General features: G+C 53.7%; 1 protein-coding gene across 13 annotated transcripts in view; it reads left to right on the forward strand.

Annotated features, from left to right (window-relative positions):
* TPCN1 (two pore segment channel 1) overlaps positions 1 to 15,446 on the forward strand; it is a 77,293-nt gene that overhangs the window by 58,318 nt on the left and 3,529 nt on the right. For 5 of the 13 annotated variants that reach the window (XM_004053937.5, XM_055359181.2, XM_019038960.4 and 2 more), the window contains 13 exons: positions 288 to 332; positions 4,740 to 4,796; positions 4,877 to 4,930; positions 6,036 to 6,108; positions 7,372 to 7,479; positions 8,548 to 8,619; positions 9,143 to 9,232; positions 10,513 to 10,628; positions 11,352 to 11,398; positions 12,009 to 12,077; positions 12,274 to 12,358; positions 13,334 to 13,473; positions 13,669 to 13,749. In XM_004053937.5, the coding sequence (XP_004053985.1) occupies positions 288 to 332; positions 4,740 to 4,796; positions 4,877 to 4,930; positions 6,036 to 6,108; positions 7,372 to 7,479; positions 8,548 to 8,619; positions 9,143 to 9,232; positions 10,513 to 10,628; positions 11,352 to 11,398; positions 12,009 to 12,077; positions 12,274 to 12,358; positions 13,334 to 13,473; positions 13,669 to 13,749 (1,037 nt within the window). The other 8 variants (XM_055359178.2, XM_055359182.2, XR_010129428.1 and 5 more) reach the window with 7 other exon arrangements.

Genomic DNA, 15,446 nt, shown 5'->3' on the forward strand with positions numbered 1-15,446 from the left:
CAGGAGAGCTTTGTCCTGCTCTATCTCGGTTCCAGGTTGCTCAGGCTCCCCCCAGAGCAGCTGTAGTCAGTGCAGTCTTGTCTGGGGGTCTGAGCAGAAGCGTGGGTACCACTCTTTGAGCAGGACCCTCCTTTCTTCACCTCTGGGGTAAAGACCATGCTTACCTGCATGCACGAAGAGTGTGGTAGGTGGTTGCACCTGCCCAGAAAGAGATAATAATAATAAAGGATACGGTAGGGGGAACAAGTGCGTAAATTTACATTTTAACTTGTCTTTTCTTCAAATAGGTATTAATATCCTTGTGAAGTCCAAGGCCTTCCAGTATTTCATGTGTAAGTGTGAAATATCTCCACTGTAGGCCACTTTCCCCCTGAGTCCTTTGCTCTTCTAGAAGCGGGAGAGGCAAGAGATTGGTCCTAGAGTCCTGTGTTTGACTTTTTATTGTGGGGAATTCCCAGCATGTATAAAAGCGGAGAGAACATTACCACGCGCATCCCCGTGCCCATCACCCATCTGTATCTTCACTCCGGCTCATCATCCTCTCTAGACCTAGATTTTTGGGAAGCAAATTCCAGAACCACAGAGTTGACTGGTCGATATGTCTCTTGAGTTTGTTTTAATCTATAGGTTCCTCTTCCTCACCTCATTTAGGTGAGGAAGCAGGATTTGGGTTTTGTATGTTCCTCTGTTGCCTTTTCCTGGAATTTGGTAGTTCTGTCTAGAGCCATGCTGTGCAGTGTGGAAGCCACTGGCCACATGTGGCAATTTACATTTAAGCTAATTAAAATGAAAAATTCAGCTTAGCTGTCACATTTCAAGTGATTAATAGCCACAAATGGCTAATGACTACCAATTGGATGGTGCAGATTAGAAAATTTTTATTGTCACAGAAAATTCCCTTGGACAGTACTAACCTAGAGGCTTGATCCAATTTGGTCTTTCCAAGGAGCTCTGGTTCCTTTTAGTAGGAAATGGTGTTAGAGACACAATTCGAGGTGCTGGGTGCTCATTGCTTGGGTTGGTCATTGTTTCTAGGCCTTTCCATGGACAGAAGTAGGGTTTTGTTTTTTTTAAAGATAAACTGTTGTGCGTTCATGCTAATACTTCACATTCAGGCCTACAGCAATTTTAAGATTAAGAATCTAGATGTGTGAGACTGATTTCATCAATCTTACACGTCTAGATTCTCAATCCTTTTTTTTTTTTTTTTTTTTTTTTTTTGAGACAGAGTCTCATTCTGTCGCCCAGGCTAGCGTGATCTCTGCTCACTGCAACCTCCGCCTCCCAAGGTTCTAAGTGATTCTCCTGTCTCACTCACCTGAGTAGCTGGGATTACAGGTGTGTGCCACCACGCCCAGCTGTTTTTGTATTTTTAGTAGAGATGGAGTTTCACCATGTTGACCAGGATGGTCTCGAACTCCTGACCTCAGGTGGTCACCTGCCTCAGCCTCCCAAAGTGCTGGGATTACAGGCGTGAGCCACGTGCCTGGACTAGATTCTCAATCTTAAAATCCAGGTTGTCTTTGAAGACAATCAGACACCAACAAAGAAAAAAAATAAATATCCAGGTTCCCAACTACACTGGCACAGTTATTCATTTGCTTTGTCTCACAGTCCCAGGATAACAATTGCAAAGCAATCCCAATGATATAATTACTAGAAACATCATTCCAATGATGTACATTCAGATTACTGTGGGTTTTTTTGTTTGTTTGTTTTGAGACAAAGACTTATGTCTGGTGCCCTAGTGGCACAGTCATGGTTCACTGCAGCCTTGACCTCCCAGGCTCAATCCATCCTCCCACCTCAGTCTTCTGAGTAGCTGGGACCACAGGTGCATGCCACCACACCTGGCTAATTTTTTAATTTTTTGTAGAGACGGGGTAGCCTCATGTTGCCCAGGCTGGTCTCAAGCTCCTGGCCTCAGCCATTCTCCTGCCTTGGCCTCCCGAAGTGCTGGGAGTACGGGTGTGAGCCACTGTGCTTGGCCTTGTGTTTTAAGGTCACGTGGGATAGTTCCTCTCCATGTGGACATGTCACCAACTGGATACACATTTGGATTTCTTTTTTTTTTTTTTTTTTTGAGACAGAGTCTTGCTCTATCTCTGTCACCCAGGCTGTGGTACAGTGGCACGATCTTGGCTCACTGCAACCTCTGCCTCCCAGGTTCAAGCAATTCTCCTCCCTCAGCCTCCCAAGTAGCTGGGATTACAGGTGCCCACCACCACACCGGCTAATTTTTTTTTTTTTTTTTGAGACAGAGTTTCACTCTGTCACCCAGGCTGGAGTGCAGTGGCGTGATCTCGGCTCACTGCAAGCTCTGCCTCCCACGCTCACACCATTCTCCTGCCTCAGCCTCCCAAGTAGCTGGGACTACAGGCGCCCACCACCACGCCTGGCTAATTTTTTTGTATTTTTAATAGAGACGGGATTTCCCCACGTTGGCCAGGCTGGTCTCGAACTTCTGACCTCAGTTGATCCACCTGCCTCGGCCTCCCAAAGTGCTAGGATTACAGGCATGAGCCACCGCGCCCGGCCTACACATTTGGATTTCTTTATGCCATGTTATTTTTTATTTTTGGGGATTGCTTTTGGCATTTAATTTTGTTTTATGGCCGGGCATGGTGGCTCAGACCTAAAATCCCAGCACTTCGGGAGGCCGAGGCGGGTGGATCACTTGAGCCCAAGAGTTTGAGACCAGCCTGGGCAACATAGTGAGACCCCTGTCTCTACAAAAAAAAAAAAAAAAATACAAAAATTAACTGGGTATGGTGGCTCACACCTGTAGTCCCAGCTACTTGGGAGGCTGAGGTGGGAGGATCACCTGAGCCTGGGGAGGTTGAGGCTGCAGTGTGCCATGATCGCGCCACTGCACTCCAGCCTGGGCAACAGAGTGAGACCCCCCCATCTCAAGAAAAAAAGCCCCAAATTTTGTTTCATAATTATGTAAATTAGGCCTGGGCATGGTGGCTCATGCCTGTAATCCCAACACTTTGGGAGGCCGAGGCAGGCAGATCACTTGAGGTCAGGAGTTCGAGACCAGCCTGAGCAATGTGGTGAAACCCCATCTCTACCAAAAATAGAAAAAATTAGCCATGCACGCCTGTGGTCCCAGCTACTTGGGAGGCTGAGGCAGGAGGATCACTTGATCCTGAGAGGCAGAGGTTGCAGAGAGTTGTGATGGTGCCACTGCACTCCAACCTGGGTAATACAGTGAGACTCCATCTCAAGAAAAAGCAAAAAAAAATTACGTAAAATACTTACATGATTCCAAGTCAGATCTACCAAAAAAAGTATATTGAAGGAAGTTTAGTTTATATCCCTGTCACTTCCCACAGTGGGCAACTTTTATGTATGGCTTCTCCTTCCATTGTTTAAAACCTGTAAGTTGGATACCTATCAATATATCTGTCTTAAACAATAGCATATTTTATGCACTTTTTTCTGCCACCTGGCTTTTTGCAGTTAACAATATGCCCTGGAGACCGTAATATGTAGAAATGAGGCTGGGTGTGGTGGCTCACACCTGTAATTCCGGCACTTTGGAAGGCAGAGGCAGGTGGATTGCTTGAGCCCAGGGGTTCAAAACCAGCCTGGGCAATGTGGCAAAACCCCATCTCTACAAAAAATACAAAAATTAGCTGGCGTGGTGGTGTGCACCTGTGTTCCTAGGTACTCAGGAAGCTAAGGTGGGAGGATTGCTTGAGCCCAGGAGGTGGACGTTGCAGTGAGCCAAGATCACGCCCCACTGCACTTCAGCCTGGGTAACAATAAAACCCTGTCTTAAAAAAAAAAAAAAAAGTAATATGTAGAAATGTACCGCTCATTTCTTTTCTTTCTTCTCTCTTAGAGAGAGGGTCTTGCTCTGTCACCCAAGCTGGAGTGCAGTGGCACAAGCATAGCTCACTACAACCTTGACCTCCTGGGTTCAAACGATCCTCCCACCTCAGCCTCCTGAGTAGCTGGGCCCACAGGTGCACACTACCACACCTGGCTAGTTATTTTTATTTTTTGTAGGGATGTGGTCTCCCTGTGTTGCCCAGGCTGGTTTCGAGCCCCCAGGCTCACGCAATCCACCTGCCCCAGCCTTTCAAAGTGCTGGGATTACAGGTGTGAGCCACTGTACCTAGCCTGTGTTTCTTTTTTATGGTTAAAGTATGCCAGTTGATGAATGTATCATAGTCTGTTCAACCAGTCCCCTACTGATGATCATTGAGATTGTTGCCAGTGTTTTGCTATCACAATAGTGCTGCGGTGAGTAGCTTTCAGATACATCTTATATTTTTGCTAGTGCATCATTGGGATGGTTTCTGGAAAGTGGGATTGCTAGGCGAATGGCTTAATGCATATGCAGTTTTTCTAAAGAGTTCATGCAATTATTTTAAAATTAGAAGTCTCTAGGGGAAAACAAGTGTTTTCAATACTTGAATGCCTGGTATATTGTCCATCTTTTACCTCAATTTGGAATAATCTCTACATCATAACTGGTATTCATACAGTGACAGAGGGAGTGTTTTTAGAAATTTATAGCTGTTTCTAGGTGAAAACACTGGTTGATTTAGCTCCCTTGGTAAGAGCACTGAGCAGAAAGAAGTTCCCTATCAAATGGGTGTGTGGAGCAGCCCTGTTCTCCCCATCCCGTAGAGCTCCAGGAAGTTAACCAGGGACTGCAGCTGCGACCTGCAGATTTCTAAGCCCCCATGTTATTTCTCTGTCTTTTACGGGCCTGTGTATTTCAGACTTGGTGGTGGCAGTCAACGGGGTCTGGATCCTCGTGGAGACATTTATGCTGAAAGGTGAGCCCCGCTCAGGGACTGGCCGTGTCCTGGCCGGCACACCTGGCTTGCCTGTGAGCTGCTACTTCTCTGTCTTACAGGTGGGAACTTCTTCTCCAAGCACGTGCCCTGGAGTTACCTCGTCTTTCTAACTAGTAAGTTTCCGACATGGCTTTGCTGGACTGCTTGTTTTAAAATTGTCTGGGAGAACTTTCATTCAGTGTAGAACCTCATGGTTCTTCTCTAAAACAGGAAGCTATAAAGAGATGGAGTAATCAGTCTGATTCCATCTCGTCCCCGTTTAAAACTCTTTCGTGGTTGTCCGCTGGCCTCTGGATGGAGCCCAGATCCTAGGCGTGTGTGACCCTCCACTCGGCTCTGCAGCCCTGCTGTTTGCCAGCGCCGTGTCCCCCGCTGCACGCTGTTGCTCTCCTCAGCAGCCTCTGCTCCCTGCTGCTCTTGCCTGCGCACAGGGGTTTCCTCTGCCTGGTGGTGTCTCCCTCTAACCTCTGCCTGACTTTCCTGCTCTTTCTATCAAGTCTGAGCACACTGTGTTGTCATTCCCTGTTGGCGTCTTTCCTCCCACCTAGCTGATAAGCTCTGTGCCCCCAGGGTTGCCCTGCACTGGTCACTTTTGCACACCTGGTACCCAGTGCAAGGCCCAAGGTAGAAGGGGTAGTCAGGACACACCTGTTGGATGGACATATGGTTAGCTGGGCCCTGCCCAGAGACAGGCAGGGAGGATTTCTCTTTCTTTTCTTGGGCAGGATCTTTCTCTGTCGCCCAAGCTGGAGTGCAGTGGTGTGATCATAGCTCACTGCAACCTCAACCTCCTGGGCTCAAGAGATCCCGAGTAGCCTCAGCCTCCCAAGTAGCTGGGATTACAGGCACACAGCGCCACCATGCCTGGCTAATTTTTGTATTTTTTGTAAAGATGGGGTCTCACTATGTTGCTCAGGCTGGTCTCCAACTCCTGGGCTCAAGTGATCCTCCTCTCTTGGCTTCCCAAAGTGCTGGGATGATAGGCATGAACCCCTATGCCTGGCCAGTTTCTCTTAAGCAGATTACCCAGTTGGCCACCATCTAGGCCCTCTCCTGGAGCACCTGCTCTCACGCTGGGACATGAGTGAGGCCTGGGCTCAGCCTGGAGGGCATATGGCCAGCAGGGAGGCTGCAGACTGCGGAGGAGCCTCAAAGAGGAGACTGAGCATGGGGGAGGATGTGGCGGGGCTGCTGCCGATGGATTCCTTCTGTCCGCAGTCTATGGGGTGGAGCTGTTCCTGAAGGTCGCCGGCCTGGGCCCTGTGGAGTACTTGTCTTCCGGATGGAACTTGTGAGTGGACAGCATGTTTCTGACCCAAAGCTGAGACTCTGAGGATGGCCCCAGACCCTTCTCTGCACACCCTGATCCCGGGCCATTTCTGGAATCGCAGAGGGAAGGTCTGAGGATGGGCTGAGGCCTATGTCTCCCTCAAGCAGCCCTGCCCACAGCCCAGGAACTCCCCAGGGTCAGGCCCTTGTCTGAAGCCTCTCAGACCACCCACGCCAGTCCTTCTAGAAACGGCCTCTTGAGGTGCCATAGACTGATTGGCTCTTCCTGACTCATTAAACTTTTTTCTCTTCCATAAAAGCCACAATGCCCACAGAAAAGAATGCTCCTCCCCCTTCCTTGATCAGCAGTAATGAGACCCATGTGGCCCTTCTCCCTATTCCCCAGAGCGTTGGAGGTCACTTCCCTGCCCTGTTCAAGTTAACCGGCCTGTGAAGTCAGGCTGCACTCATGAGGTCTTGGGCCGCGAGGGTGAGCAGGTTAACACACACAGTGGGCCACAAGGGTGAACGGGTTAACACGCAGAGTGGGCCACGAGGGTGAGCGGGTTAACACGCATAGTGGGCCACGAGGGTGAGCGGGTTAACACACAGAGTGGGCCACGAGGGTGAGCAGGTTAACACACATAGTGGACCACGAGGGTGAGCGGGTTAACACACAGAGTGGGCCGCGAGGGTGAGCGAGTTAACATGCAGAGTGGTCCGCGAGGGTGAGCGGGTTAACACGCAGAGCGGAGTTGGGAGGAGCCAACAGCACGTGTGTGCCCTGTGTGTCTGGAGAGGAGAGAGGGTCCTCTGGCTTGGGGCAGGGCGAGCTGTTCTCCCGATGGGAATCTCACTGGAAGGGCCTGCTCTCTTCCCTCAAAAAGTTCCTTGGGGTCAGGCTGGTCTGCAGTGTGTAACCAGATGTCTGTTGAGCGGAAGACGAGGCCTGTCTCCAGGGCTGCGGAGGCCAGGGCTGCAGAGGCTGGTGCTTCTTTCCTTCTTGTCGTTAGACCAGCATGGGGCCCTTTGAAGGGGTTCCCGAGCATTTCTGGCCTTGGGGTCAGAGCACTGAGGCCTGACCCGTGAGACGCATGCTGGGACAGGGCCTGGCCACCTTGAAACCCCAGGGTGGCAGGAAGTTCTTCCCACAGCCGGCTGGTTCCTGTTGGTGTTGCTGTGTCTGGGCTCTGTGGGAGGGTGGCTGTGCACAGGGCCAGGGAGGGAAGCTGGCGCAGGTAGGCTCAGGGCCACAGGGTGGACCTTGGCCTCTCCCCTACTGCAGGTTCGACTTCTCCGTGACAGTGTTCGCCTTCCTGGGACTGCTGGCGCTGGCCCTCAACATGGAGCCCTTCTATTTCATCGTGGTCCTGCGCCCCCTCCAGCTGCTGAGGTGATGGGCAGGGCAGAGCCGGAGACAGGGAGAAAGAGAGGGAGGGCGGGAATGCCCCAGGATTGATCCGGGAAGTGACCCAGAATGAGCCAGAAGGTTCACAAGCCAGAGTCACAGATGTCATCCCCTGGAGAATCACCATGGGGTCAACATCCCCACCCCTGAGGGTGTGCAGGCTGCCTGTGCCCCTCCCCTCACTGCACCAGGTGCCTCTGGGCAGAGAAACCCAGCCCATGACTCATGTGCACCCCACTTGAGGTGGCATTGCACCAGCCACAGGAGCCCATATGCTCAAGTCACAGATCACAGAGCCACAGGTCTGAGGGTTGGAAGGGCCTTTCAGGGGCCCTGCGTGCTTTTCTGGCTCGGCGTCTAATGGAGAAAAACCTTCGTGTGGGTCCCACTGGTTTCCCAGGGACACTGGAGAAAGTCCCAGACGAGCCTGCCCCACTGACGGTGTCTCTTCCTAATGAGGGGTCCCGAGGTCCTGTTCCCTCAGAGCCTGGGCTTGCCTCCTGACCCTCCAGCTGCAACCCCATCCACGTCCGCCCCATCCTCTCCCAAGGCGGGACAGGCGGGGCAGGTGCAGGGAGGGGTGGTGGCGTCTATGGAGGAAAAGCCTACCCCCTTGGCGTGTGGGGGTGGCCTGGGGCTGCTCCTGAGTGTCCGCCTCCGTCCCGCCCCCTGCCACCCTTCTTCACTGGTGAGCTCCATTGCCCCCGCTCCCCGGGGCACATGGGCTTCTCCCCACTCTTTCCCAGGAGCAAGGCCTTGCTCCTGTCTGAGCCTGCAGCTCTACTGCAAGGAGATGTGGCCTGGCCCTGCTCCTCTTCGTGGAAGGACCCCGCCCAGCCGGTGTCCTGGGGCTGCCACCATCCCTTCCCTCGTGCATGAGTCACCTGAGCCCAGCTCAGGGTTGGTGGCGCCCAAGGGAGTGGACGCAGGTGGAGGAGAGGCCCTCACCTGTCTTCACCGCGTGGCGTGTGGAAGGCGGGGCCGGCATGTTCTGAGGGCGGGGGCTGAGGCGTGCACCTGTGTGTGGAGGTGACGGGTGTCCTCCTCGCTCAGGTTGTTTAAGTTGAAGGAGCGCTACCGCAACGTGCTGGACACCATGTTCGAGCTGCTGCCCCGGATGGCCAGGTACTGCCAGCCCCCACCCTGGCCTGCAGGTCCAGGTGCCGTGTGGCAGTGCCCCGTGGGGGCGGGAGCCGAGTGGCAGTCGGGGGAAAGGAGTTCCACAAAGGACTGCAATCGAGGGCCTGACGGGGCTCCAAGGAGCCTGGAATCTTGACCACCACAGGTCTCCTGGGCACCATTTTTCTCCACTGACCTGTCTGACATATTTAGTAGGGAGGGCAGGGAGCTGTCAACTCGCTTACCACCTGTGTCTACATTCACAGGTAAGGGGTCACCTGTGAGTCTACCTTCACAGGTAAGGGGTGAATCTCTGGGAAAGGGGCATTTGTTCATAGCGTCCTGACTTGAGCTGTTTTTCACCCCAGAGCTGCCCCACGAGGCCCCTTCCCCGCAGGCACTTTCCAGTTGGTGAACCGACCAGGGGCATGGCCCTGCAGTCAGCCCCACGGGTCCGAGGAGGCCGGGGCTGCAGAGGAGCTGTTCCCTCCTGCCGGCCCCGCGTCACCCTGCCCCTGTCGCCCCACAGCCTGGGCCTCACCCTGCTCATCTTTTACTACTCCTTCGCCATCGTGGGCATGGAGTTCTTCTGCGGGATCGTCTTCCCCAACTGCTGCAAGTGAGTAGGCCCCACCCAGCCCCAGGCAGCCTGCATTTCCCGGGCAGAGGGCTGGCCAGGGCCAGGATTGGTGTCCTTGTGGCCTTGGGGTCCTCGGGGATGTTCCTGTCTAAGCAACCACCTTGCTTTGCTTTCAGGGCTTAGTTGAGTGCGGTGAGCTAAATGAGGGGCCTGGACTCGGGGTCCCTGTTTCTCCATCCCCCAGGCAGGGTTGGGAGCTGTCAGTTCACCCTCTGCCGAGGGCTGGAGGCCACCCCCACAATAGCCTGGGTCCCGAGGTCAAGTCCCATGGCTTCCTCCCACTTCTCTCCTGGAGTGGCTGGGGACCTGGGCCAAGACCAGTCTTCTAGGGACAGCATCGTAGGATAAGACAGACGGACACGTGCAGGAAGGTCATGGTGCTCAGGGATGGGGAGCAGAGAGTGAAATCTCCCATGAGCACTCCCTTTCTCCTGAGCCGCCACAGTGAAATCACTGCACACTGCCGTTCATTCATCCTCAATTCAGAGAGTCCTCTTACATTTGGTCTTTACAGCCTCAAGCACCGATGAAGAAACAGTTTTACAAAGACACTGGTAGCTTTGAGACCCAGTTTGAGTGTCAGGCTTGGTCTGGAACCAGAAGCCTATAGCAGTGGGTCCCAGACTTTAGAGCCCATTGCAGTCACCAGGGAGCTTAGTGCAAGCTCCAGACCTCACTCTTGTGTCTGATGCGTGCGTGTGGGAGGAGGCTCCCTGGTGGCCCAAGCACTAGACTTTTATAAACATTAGCATGGATATTAACAGAACAGCCATAAAAGATTGCAAGGAAAGTGGCAAATAAGAGCTCCTCAAAACAGGGCCAACCTTTTCAAATACTTGCTCAGGCCAAGTATTGGGGAAGCCCCAGTAGGGAATTCCTTCCCTGGGACTGTGGCCTAGTGTCCAGCCTCAAGAGCAGATCCTAGATGGGGCAGGTGCAGAGGAGGCCCTTGCCTCTCCTCCCTCCCCTGCAAGCAACGGTGAGAGAGAAGGCCCTGCCTGCAGCAGACAACTTCCAGGTGACAGAGGTGGGTCAGGCTGGCCAGGGGCTCCCGCCAAGCCCAGCAGGCAGGAATAGCCAAGGGCATTCCTTCAGCAGGGACCCAGGCATGAGGTGGAGAGGGTTAGGCAGGAAACCAGGCTGCGGGCAGAACAGAAGGATCCTTGGCCAGAACTCGGTTTGTTTCAGACTTCTGTCCTCTCTGGAGGTGACCGATCGCCTTGTGACCCTCCCTCCTTTCTCCCTTGTGCTCCGGCCAGCACGAGTACAGTGGCAGATGCCTACCGCTGGCGCAACCACACCGTGGGCAACAGGACCGTGGTGGAGGAAGGCTACTATTATCTCAATAATTTTGACAACATCCTCAACAGCTTTGGTGAGTGGGAAAAATCACAGGGGGCACATTCCCTGGGGACCCCACCCTTGTCACCACGGGTACCAGAGGTGGTGTAGCAAGTGTCTGGGCCTCTCCCTCCAGCACCGAGGGCCACACTTTCTGGAAGCCTCCCTGGCCCAGGTGGAGGACTTGGTCTGCCCAGCCTTGGCAGTACAGTCCAGGCTGGATCCTGGAGCTCACTCAGTTGCCTGATTCCACTCTTTCCTGATATTTTCTCAGTACCGGGGAGGACAAGAGTTGCAAGCCTTAGCTGGGCGGGGTCCCCTCATCACAGTGCCACTTGCAGAATGGGACCCAGCCACACCACTGCTGCTGCAGCTGCACTGCCCCCCCTGGCTCAGACTGCACACAGCCCTCTGCCCACTCCCATGAAGAGGCGAACACAGCCAAACCGCCTCTCCAGAAAAAGGGTGTGCCCCCATGACACCCCAGATCTGCACCCAGTAAGATCCAGATAGTCTGATGTGGCACAGGCTGCTGAGGCAGAGGGTGTGTTCTCTTGGGGGCAGGCCATGATGTCCTGTGGAGCCAGCGCCCTAGGAGTGCCTTGCCTGGTCTTTCCTGGAGCTCACAACCCAAGCGGTCATATGGTGACCCCCTCATCTTAGCACATGGCACCCAGGATAGGTGGCAAGAGGCCACTTGAAATTGACTTTGAAGTGGGGTCTCATCAGGATGCTTCTTTCTCTCTTCCCTCGGCAGTGACCCTGTTTGAGCTCACAGTTGTCAACAACTGGTACATCATCATGGTAAGAGCTCAGGCAGCTCTGGGGGTATCTTCCCGCCAGCCCTGGGGTCGGCCCTGGGTCTCCCCCGACCCAGAGTATATAATTCTTCCCGTAGCTTGCAGGGCTTGGGGTCTTGAGTCGTGCTGTGTTGGTGTTCAGTGGGGAGGCCACAGGATGGCTGGGCCCCAGGAGCCACCCCTCCCAGCGTTGGCTGGACTCGGCTGTTACTCCCATCTCCCTGTATGTCCCCAGCAGCCAGGAGATGCCACTTAGACTCTGGGTCTCTGTCCTGTCTCGCCCACTGTAGAGATGACTTTTCCCTCTAGTGACAAAGTGGCGAGCATTGCTGATCTCTTTATTCCATTCCTTAAACTTTCCCGACTCCCAGCCCTACTGGGATAAAGGCTGCCCTGGTTCTGGATCCAGTCGTCCAGGGGAGTGGCCAGGGCTCCTTCAGCAGTCAGGAATTAGTGTTAGGCCCAGAGGGGCAAGCTTCCTCTCCTCCATCTCTCACAACCAGCCACAAATCACAGTAGGGTCTGCGAAGAGCCGGGGCCATGGAGCAGCCTGTGTAGACGGGGACCTGCCCTGCATGGGCACCCCCTCACTGGCTGCTTCCCTTGGTCTCCAGGAAGGCGTCACCTCTCAGACCTCCCACTGGAGCCGCCTCTACTTCATGACCTTTTACATTGTGACCATGGTAGGTCCCGGACCACAGAACGCTCTTTGTCCTTCGTCTTCCACATCACCAGCTGCCCCTGCTCTTCAGCCTGCAGCGTCAGGGAGTGGGGCCGGGTCCCATCTGGCCGGGCTCTGTTGGGCGTGGGCTGCGCAGCCACGGACACCTACCCACCCTCCTCCCCTGCCTCTGCCCCTCCCTCCCTATCCCTGGCCAGGTGGTGATGACGATCATTGTCGCCTTTATCCTCGAGGCCTTCGTCTTCCGAATGAACTACAGCCGCAAGAACCAGGACTCGGAAGGTCTGTGCAAGGATGATGCCTTGGGCATTTGATATCTGCCGCCTACCCAGCTCTGTCTGTCTGTCTGGGTGGCTGTCCAGCCAGCCATCAGGCTGTCATTTTTCTGCTGTCTGGTTGTCCAGCTTATCTATCTGGCTTGTCTTTCTAGATCTTGTATTTGCATTGATTTTCAAATATTTAATGTCAGAAAACATAATCTAACTTTAAAATAAGACAGAGCATGTCATAGTTGGAGAAAAATCAAGAAGTAGAGAAAGGCTTATGTGGCAGCAGCAGCCCCTGCCCTGCCTTTCCCTCCCGTCCTCCAGAGGCTTCTCCTTCTTGGCTATTTCTTCTGTTAGTCATCTCCACGTTTCTCAATAATAGGTTCACACTACAGTTCTTGATTTAAATGGTGTAAATATTGCTTATGGCACAGGCGAATCGTATTCCTGCTGCAACTGGATGGTGCTGGCTTTAGTGACTGCCTCACTCTTCCCAGATTGCACAGCTTTCTGCGTACTGACCCTCCCTTCTTCCCAAATTCTCCATCAAAACTGTCCGCACTTGATCTCTTGAGCCCAGGAGGTCAAGACTGCAGTGAGCCATGATCACACCACTGCACTCCAGCCTGGGCAGCGGAGTGAGACCCTGTCTCTTAAAAGAAACAGAAAACCCTGTGCCCACACTTGTTACCTCTCATCCTCAGATCTCTGTGCTATCAGACCATCTGACCATTTTCTCTGTGCTTAGAGGCCCCTTCCTGAAACCCTCTGGCCCGGTAACAGCTGCCAGCTAGACCTGCACTCCTGACATCACAGCAGGGGGAGGGGAAGGGAAAGGAGGGCCAACGAGGAGAGCAGGACACCAATGCAGTGTCGGTTTAGAGAGAGAACCTTAAGACCCCCTGCGGAGGGGGGCAAGGAGGTACGAGACCCAGCCAGGTTGGCAGCTGCAGCCCCGGGCCCTTCCCACACCTGCCTTCCATCCCTGCAGTTGATGGTGGCATCACCCTTGAGAAGGAAATCTCCAAAGAAGAGCTGGTTGCCGTCCTGGAGCTCTACCGGGAGGCACGGGGGGCCTCCTCGGATGTCACCCGGCTGCTGGAGACCCTCTCCCAGATGGAGAGATACCAGGTGAGGAGCCCAGGCCCCGGTCCGAAGGAGGGAGGCAGGTTTCAGTGTGGGTGGCATAATCCCTTCCCTCAGATATTGGTAACATTTTGAGTGACACAGTTGCAAAAGCCAGAGAAGTAGGAGACGCCAACTGTGGCACCAGGGGTGGGACCTGAATATCTGCAGCCGAGCCCTGCAGCCTCTGCTCTTCCTTAGCAACATTCCATGGTGTTCCTGGGACGGCGATCAAGGACCAAGAGCGACCTGAGCCTGAAGATGTACCAGGAGGAGATCCAGGTAGGAGCCTGGCCGACCACGCTGCAAATCCTCCCCCAAGCTACGTCCTGGGAGGGGCAGGGAGCTGCTCTCTGGCCTTCTGAGTAGAGGGAGAAGGCTGGTAGAGAGATGCAGACCGTCCATCGGGACCACTGCTGGGGTTGTGTGGAACCTGAGCGGGGCTCACTTAGCCTTGAACCCTTGACTCGTGCCCAGCAGAGGCAGCTCTCCAGCCTGCCTGCCGCCATATGTCCCTGCCCCTTATGAATTCTCCAGAACCTCCTCTCCATGTCTTACTCTGAGTCAGCTGCAAACTCAAACATGTGTACCAAGAAACACAGTGAGCAAAGAGGAAAGAGCGGTGACCATGGTGAACTGGCAAGGATGTGCCTGTCCAAAGGAGACAGTCTCCTCCCAGGTCCAGGATGTGCCTGTCCAAAGGGGACACAGCCTCCTCCCAGCCCCAGTGAGTGCTGCCCAATAGGAAGAAGGCCCTACTGCGGTCGGGCCGCTTGGTGTTTTGTTTTGAGATGGAGTCTCGCTCTGTCTCCCAGGCTGGACACGATCTAGGCTCACTGCAACCTCCGCCTCCTGGGTTCAAGCGATTCTCCTGCCTCAGCCTCCCGAGTAGCTGGGATTACAGGCACACGCCACCACACCTGGCTAATTTTTGTATATTTAGTGGAGACGGGGTTTCACCATGTTGGCCAGGCTGGGAGTGCTTGGGATTTTTCATAATTGGGTGTTTTTTGTTTTGTTTTGTTTTAGAGATGGTATCGCTCTGTCACCTGGGCTGGAGTCCAGTGGCGCGATCATAGCTCACTGTAGCCTCCAACCCCTGGGCTCAAGTGATCCTCCCCACTCAGCCTACCCAAGCAGCTGGAACTACAGGTGTGCACTGTGACATCCTAATTACCTTATTTTTGTAGCAGTGAGGTCTTGCTGGGGTCTCAAACTCCTGGCCTCAAGCAATTCTTCCACCTTGGCTTCTAATTTAAGAAAAGGCAGGCCAGGCATGGTGGCTCATGCCTGTAATCCCAGCACTTTGGGAGGCCAAGGCAGGCGGATCACTTGATGCCAGGAGCTCGAGACCAGCCTGGCCAACATGGTGAAACCCTGTCTCTACTAAAAATACAAAATTTAGCCAGGCCTGGTTCCGTGCACCTGTAATCCCAGCTACTGAAGAGGCTGAGTCAGGAGAATTACTTGACTCCAGGAGGCAGAGGTTGCAGTGAGCCAAGATCATGCCACTGCACTCCAGCTTGGGTGACAGAGCTAGACTCTGTCTCAAAAAAAAAAAAAAAAAAAAAAAGGCAGAATCAGATGTTTTTCTTTTTTTTTGCATGACCTCCCAATCTTTACATATTGGCAGCTAAGGACAATATCTCACAAAGCACCATGTGGGCTGGCATTTGGCACGGTGCCTTCCAGACCATGGGCCACCAGCCCATGAGCCCTGCAGGGTCTTCTCAACCACCTCAGGGTTGCCAGGGCTCCGGGGAGCCTCTCCCACACCAGCTATGGTGGCTTTGCTCTGTTTTCTGGCATTCTAATAGCTTGAAGCCCTTCTGTTTCACTAAAACAGTGACAACCAGGGTCCATGCCTGAAAAGTGGGGGGTGCTGTCCCCAAAGCAGCTTACACATTCTCCGGGAACACAAGAGACTCAGGCAGTGTTCTTTGGGCTGATGTGTAGTGGCTCACTGAACTTGGTGTCAC

The sequence above is a fragment of the Gorilla gorilla genome, chromosome 10 (genome assembly GCF_029281585.2).
Source record: "Gorilla gorilla gorilla isolate KB3781 chromosome 10, NHGRI_mGorGor1-v2.1_pri, whole genome shotgun sequence".
Lineage (NCBI taxonomy): Eukaryota > Metazoa > Chordata > Mammalia > Primates > Hominidae > Gorilla > Gorilla gorilla.